Genomic DNA, 7,107 nt, shown 5'->3' on the forward strand with positions numbered 1-7,107 from the left:
GCTGCAGGGACTGAGGGGCAGGGAAAGATTGGGGATGCAGCGGGGCCACTGCAGGTCCTCACTGCTGCTGTGCACTGACTCTGGTGTTGAAATAGTGTGGCTTTGTCATCGTGTCAGGGAAGCTGAGGCTCATACGTGGGTTTGGTCCAGCCAGCCTGACTGGCAGCGTGTGGGCCAAAATTTTCATTTCACCTGCCCGTCCCTCTACTGAGCAAGTGCCTCATGTTTGGCCATAGTGCATCTTCCAGAAAGGTGGTGCAGTTTTCATCTAAAGCACCAAAGGACAGAGAAGCTGCCTCTTCTCATGGGTGAGCATCCTTATGTTTTCTTGCCTTGGTTCACCAGCTGTCAATTGTTAACAGGTTACCACCCCTGTAGATAAAGAAAAGAAACCTCCAAACTAAAGAGGCTGTCCGAAATGGACACCTCTGTAAGTCTGCCTGCTACAACATCCCAGAAAAATGCCTCCCAGGGCATGAGGGCAGGTTATGAGGCACGGACAGGGCTCTGTAGTACCTGGGAATCAAGTCAAGTCTCTGCTCAGTCTTATTTTTGGCAAGCGAAACCTTCAAGCTTGTCAAGTCCCGCATTCAAAGGTATTTTCACCAGCCCACAATTGTCTCTGTGGCTCTCTCCTGAGCCAGCTCTGACATTTGCAGCCAGGTCCGAGTGGTGGGCAGCAGGGAGAAGACCAGCCAACACCCCAGCATGTAGCTGTGGCTGTAGCTCTGGTGTTTTCTGGCCAGAAACCTGGATAACTCCTGCCCATCAGCAGGCATGCTGTGGGCAGCCTGGCAGGAGGGCACCAGTGGCAGGCCAGGGTGGGGCATGTGCTTATGCTGGTGCGCGGCAGGAGCTCTGGAGCTGGGGAACATCACCCCCTGCTCACATCAGCCATCAAAGAGTCACGGCTTTGGTCTCGAGACCCAGCTGGATGGGTGGCTGTTAAAACATCAACACCCCTTTTGAGGACCACTGGGTACTCTGAGCACAGTGTGGGGGTGGGCTCTCAGCTCTCACTTCCCTGTGCATGCCATTGCATCAGCCCCGCATGTTCCCTGGGGGGAACATTCAACCACCCTGTGTGCAGCCCAAGCCACATCCCCATGAGACATCCATCTGGCATCCAGCCAGTGCAGCCAAGGGAGCCATCCCATCCCTGGCACAAGGCTGGAAGCCACCAAGGAGACCCATTTCAGCATCATGGACAGGATCTTCTCAGCTATCCCTGTGTACACTCAGCGCTGGGGTGTTTCTCAAAGCATGAGAGGTGTTGCCAGCACTGCAGGGGCTGTCTGGGGACTGCAGGGGCTTAGGCAGCCTCTCCCCGCCAGCCGCCGATCACTGGCAGGTCCCATTGTACATGTGTCTGTTGGGTTTGATTAACTAACGAGGCTCGTATGACCCCAGCTGTACCCCGTCCAATCTTAACTTTCCATTAGCTCTTCTTTCTCTAGCAGTCACTTCCCATGGTTGTTATGGGAAGAAGTTTTGCCAACCTGAGGATGCTGCTTAGTGGGACCACTGTGGTGGTAGGATGCTCTTCCTTGGCATGACCAACAGAAACAGCATTGTTCTCTCACGGCCACGAAGGGACCTCAAGATCTCTCAGGAATGTTTGTCATCGGAGTCCCCTCGGGGAGAGGAGGGGAGACACCATCCCCAGCCCGTAGTCTAGACACTTAACGCAGGTTCCTGTTTTCCGCCATGCATGAACAACTGTGATGTTTGTGATGATGACTTCTCTGCAGGTTTTGCCTCTCTCATCCTCCCCTCTTCCTTTCCCCTGCAGGTAACCAGCCCTCCTTGTGCTGAGAAGTCACACGGATGTGCAGCACCTGTGAGGCTCAGATTGTGTTGTGAGTGGTGCAGCCCTGGGACAATGGTGGTGGGAACTCCATCCTTGGACATGTTCAAAACATGCCTGGACAAGGCCCTGAGCAGCCTGACCCAGCTTTGGAGTGCTATCTTGCTCAGGGGCTGGGCTGGAGACCTCCAGACATCCCTCCCAAACTAAATCCTTCCATGATTTATATCAAATTCTCTTTGGTATTTATGTAGTTCTGGGAAGCCTTCAGCGATGTATCGTTGAACCATTATAATCCAATGCTGGCCAAGGAGGGATTTAGTGGTCCTGGCTCCATACATCTCATTCACACTGTCCTTCCCAAGGACAGCTGAACATCTGCTGCCGATAGATAACTCCAGGCCGTGTTGTAGCCCCACTCCCAGCTCGGGCATGAAAACTCTCCTCTGCCTGCCTCCATCCCCACTGCCACGGACCTTCGGTCAGATCTTTCGAGTGGCTGTTTTTGTCCTTTTCCAGGCTGCTTGCAAGCTTTCCAAGAGTTGATTAAAAGGTACCATCACTGCAAAACATGCTGTGCCTGGGTGGATATAGCTTTCAGCAACTGAAACACAGTGTTTACTGGAACACTCCACGGTCGTTCTCGGTCAGGACAGATTCCATGCCAGATGTCAGCTCTGACCCCCAGCAGTTTCGGCAGTAGAGACACTTAAAAATTGGAAGATTGTTTTGTAGTCTCAAAAGAAAAAAAAGGGTATGTTTATTATGGAGATATTGCTTTTCATTGCCTGTGTACTTTGAAATGGCCAAAGCGTGTTCAAAGAGACTTCCTTTCAAATCGCCTTTGTGCAGAGACTGAAGCTGGAAAATATCAACCCAGAAGGGGAAAACTGAAGCAAGTTGTGGGCAACTGAGCACAGAGATGTAACTGGTAACACTCAGCCAGAACATGAACTTTAGACACTGCCTGTGCTCCAGTTTGTGTCTGCAGCACAGAGGGGCCCTAAGGAAAAGGCGGTGGAGCTCTATTATCTCGCAGCCAGATCCTTGTGGTGTTGAGGGGAAACATATAGCAGGCAGGGTTGGGCTGTCTCCCTCCCTTCCCAATGCACCCTGCAAATGCCAGTCGATGGCTCCCAGAGTCCTGATAATCCCAAGCATGAGTCAGAGCCCAAAAATCAAGAGCAGAGCTTCAAATTAAGACTTATTAAAGAAAAGAAAAAAAAAAAGAAAGAAAAGCACATACTGGGTATGGTTTCTTGTGTTCTGCTTTTTAAGCCATGAGGTTTATGCCTCCAGCTTTTCTGTGCATCCAGAAGGCTTAGCATTTTCTTTTCAGTGAAGTGAAATCTGAGTCTCCCCCAGGCACATGACTCGGGGAGATGGGGATTAAAAAACCTGCAAGGCGAGTGATGCATTTGCTAATGGCAACAAGGCTGTGGATCCACAGAGACAGTGCCCTGGGGATGTCCTTTCCCAAAAACGCCCCTTGCAGGGAACTGTAACTCCTCACAGAGGCTGGAGGACACTGGCCCATCCTGCTTCAGGGTGACCTGGAGGCTGGGAGGGACCAGCTCAGCCATGGGGTGACCTTGAGATAAGTTCCCCGTGCCAGAACGCTTGTCAAGAGGGGGATTTGGTCCAGCAGTAATCTCCAGCCTTCTTGTCTGACTCCCAAAGAGGCACTGCATGTGTAATTAAAAGCCCTGCAATCCTGAGATCTGGTATTTCGTGATCTCCTTGCTCGGAAATTACAGAAATCCTCCAAAAAGCTAAAAACGAGCTTTTCAGTGGGGCTGCAGCTGGCTACATGCTTGCAGACTGGTGGCTCGGTTCCTCTGTCACCTTCCCTGGGCTGCCCAGGGACCTACAGCTCCCCCATGGAGCATTTCCCCATTATTTTTCCCCTTGGGGCAGCACCCACTGCTGCGTGGGGTGGTCACCCACAGCTGTCCTGGCTCTGCCCAGGCAACTAGAAATGTGACTGTGGGGTTTAATGGCTCTAACAAAACAACATGGTGAGGAACCTGGAGAAGTGATGGAGGAAGTCATGGGTCTGTGGGACAGCCGTGTCAGGGGTTACCACAACAATGCAGGTGTGAGGACAGGAGGAGAGGGTAAAGGGGACCCAGAGGGTGGGCTGAGAAGATGGCTGGACTAAGGCAAGGAGAGCTGGAGCAGAGCTTGCAGCCAGCAGCCAACTGGCGTGACCTGCAGCAAGGGGGACCCAGCTGGAACTGCCATTTGGGGTGTGTGCAGCAGCAAAGGGGTCATTGATGTAGGAGAGATTTAGGGGGCCAGGGAGGGTGGGGAACCAAGCGCCAAAATCAGGAGAAAGACAGAAATGGAGGGCACCATGGAGGGACAAGGAGAGGCATGGGTGGCCTGGTGTTGCAGAGCAGTGACCAAGGAGGAGGTACCAGTCTGGTCCAAGATGGGAGATTGACACACAACATGAGGGATGAAAGGGTCCAGCTCTCAGAGATTGGAACTGAGGGGGCAAGAAGGGCTGAGACCTTGTGAGAGGGAGACAGCATGCCAGAGACAACAGAGCAGTCAGGGTCTGAGCAAGGGCTGGTGACACCAAGGCAGAGGTGCTGGTGGGAAGGGGACCCAGAAGCTCTTGCATGAGCTGAGCTGGGATTAGAGACACTGGGGATGGGAGCAGTGCAGGGGTGGAGGAGATTCAGAGGTCCGTGGTGGGATCAGGGGCACATTTCATCCCAGCACCAGCCAGACCTCCTCACACCTCCTGGAGCTCCTCCAGACCTACATCCCTGCAAGATGCTTCCAGTGCATTCCTGGTCATCTCTCTCCCATTATGCTGGAGCTGATGCTGTTCCTCAGTCCTTCTCCCTAAGCAGCAGCAGCAGCAACCAGGTCCTCCTGCAGAGGGGCTCTGCCCAGCCCAGCCTGGCTGCCTTTCCCCATTGCTGTGGGGCACTTGGCCAGCAATGGTCGTGCTCTTCTCCAGCCAGTGACCATGCTGGAAACATCCCTCCCAACATATCCCCAACCCATGTTTCCCTCTGAGTGTCTGCTCAGGACAGGAAGGTGGGGGGGACACCAGCCAGTGTGCTCTCAGCCTGTAGACCCCCACTTCTCCAGACCACCACCAATGCCTGGCACAGTCAGGAGGGTTCATGTTGAGGAGCTGCCCCTGTATCTCTCCCAGGGATGTGTGAGGGCTAATCCAGAGCCTCTTCTTGCTATCTTCTCCTGGAGACGAAGGTGAGAAACACTGCTAGACCTCTGGTTTGGGGTGACAGGCAGGCTGGCAAGAGCCCTGGGCAACGTGCATTGCATTTTTGGGGCTGTTTGACTGAATTGCTCCTCTCTTTCCACCAAGCCCTACCATAGGTCTCAGCTTCCCAGGGGAAGCTATAATTTTGTCCATCTGTTGGGGTTTGGCTTCCTTCCCAAAGAGCCCTGCAAGCCACTGCCCAGACCTGGCAGGTCTCAGTGCCCTTCTGTTCCCATCGGCCTATCTGGGCTGAGGAGTGAGCCCCAAAACACAGCCCCCCAGGAGGGATCAGCCGTTCACCATGCAGTCTGGCAGTGAGCTCCAGCACAAGCGAAGCCCTGGCCCTCCACCAACGCATGCTGTTTCCTCCCGGGCCGGCTGGCCAAAAGGAGTCAGATGAGGACATGAGAGGAGCCGGGAGTGCAGGCAGGCGTAGAGGAAACAGGGGGTAATGGAGGGCACCAGGCTGGGTTCGGGAGCTGGGCAGTGCTGGGGATAAGCCTCACCAAATGGGAGTGGGAATTGATGCCGGTGAGTCCTGCTGCCAGCCACGTGGCTCATCTCCTCCTCCAGGTTTTGTGCTGTCTCTGGTTTGGTCCTTCGCCAGGGTCCATCAGCAGCCCCTGCTCTTTGGGGCATTTGTCTAGGGACAGAACTTCCTCACTTTCAGATACAAACAACCCTTTATCTCTGCAGTCTCCCTCTGCTCAGGGTCACAGCCGTCACTAAATTTTCCTCCCAGCCTCAAAGTTTCACCTGTCACTTCGAGCAATGGTGTCTCCATCTCTCAAGTCCTTTATTCCTGCTGAGATAACAGAGGCTTCGCTGTCCTCATCACTTTTATTCCCAGGAGCAGGGTCCGAATAGAGACAATTCTTCCTGCCACGTGCTCCTGCAAGCTGCTGTTTGAAATGCCCGCTCCCCATGGTGTGAGTGCCCTGGTGTCAGCTGTGTGCTGAAAACAGGGTTGCCTCAGAGACATGCATGGGTGAAGCTCTTGAACGGCTTTCAAGTTCACCTCTGCTCTGCCACCCAGATCCCACTGCCCACAGTAATGCTTTGGCTTAACTCAGCCAATTAAGACGTCATTTGTAACTAGCACATGGATAATATTTCAATTTAATTAGTGCTTCCTTTACTGCAGAATGTTGCCTCAGGCTAGGTGAGCTGCTTGCTGAAGAGGCTCCAGACAAAAAGAATGTTGATGAATTATTTCACCATTTCAAAACAAAGTTTGGGGGATTTTTCATTCTAGCATGGAACTGGGTTATATTTGATGGCTGAACAAATAAAGCAAACCTAGTCATCGTGTTTAAGACTGAAACAAGCATTTCACTTTGAATCCAAATTATTAGGGATTTAGTTTTGATTTCAGGGACAGAAATCACAGGAATACTGGGTTTTGGTAAAACAGATAAACATCAGTCTTTTAGCTCTGTTGGAAATGCTGAAGGTGTTTCTCAGTCCCAGAGGTGCCTCAGTGCCAGGTCTGGGGAGCCCCAGCCTGAGCAGGTGAAAGGACAGTGAGTTCTGCAGTGGGTTCAGGAAGGTCCCCACCAGCCCCACGTGTGCAGACATGACACACCTGCAGGCCACCTGCAGCAGACGCCTTAGAGCCAAGGTCACCCTGCTGCTGTCATGTGTTAATCCAGCTGGATGCAAAGAGCATCCAAATGCAAAAGTGAAGAGCAAAGTCCCAGCAAAATGAGAGTAAAGAAGAAACAACCACGCTGCAAACTTCCACAAGGACTACTGCATGAAAACATCCTCTGTATCAATGTCATTTTCATCAGACAGAGGTTTTCAGGTGGCACTTTCAAGGCCAAATATTTTACCCAGGGAATGGCTAGCCAAGTCCCTCCGCACATGCAGTACCAGGAGCAGGCAGTGCCTTTGGGCAAAGGCATCTTCCCTCTGAGCTGAACGGGGGCTGCTTGGCAGAGGGAGCAGGCTGCACTGACGATGCATCCTGCCATCTCACTGTAGCTGCTTTTCCTCGCAGCACTTCACAACTCAGCACTCTTGAGTTAATTAGAGCACCATATGCCCCTTTCTC

General features: G+C 52.7%; 1 protein-coding gene across 1 annotated transcript in view; it reads right to left on the minus strand.

The window, feature by feature from the left end:
* ELN (elastin) overlaps window positions 1–5,977 on the minus strand; it is a 33,280-nt gene extending 27,303 nt beyond the window's left edge. Inside the window, exon 1 of the mRNA XM_075720130.1 lies at window positions 5,815–5,977. Coding sequence (XP_075576245.1) covers window positions 5,815–5,977 — 163 coding nt within the window. The remainder of the gene's footprint in view (window positions 1–5,814) is intronic.
* Window positions 5,978–7,107: the final 1,130 nt, after the last annotated feature.

The sequence above is a fragment of the Pelecanus crispus genome, chromosome 12, assembly GCF_030463565.1.
Source record: "Pelecanus crispus isolate bPelCri1 chromosome 12, bPelCri1.pri, whole genome shotgun sequence".
Classification (NCBI taxonomy): Eukaryota; Metazoa; Chordata; class Aves; order Pelecaniformes; family Pelecanidae; genus Pelecanus; species Pelecanus crispus.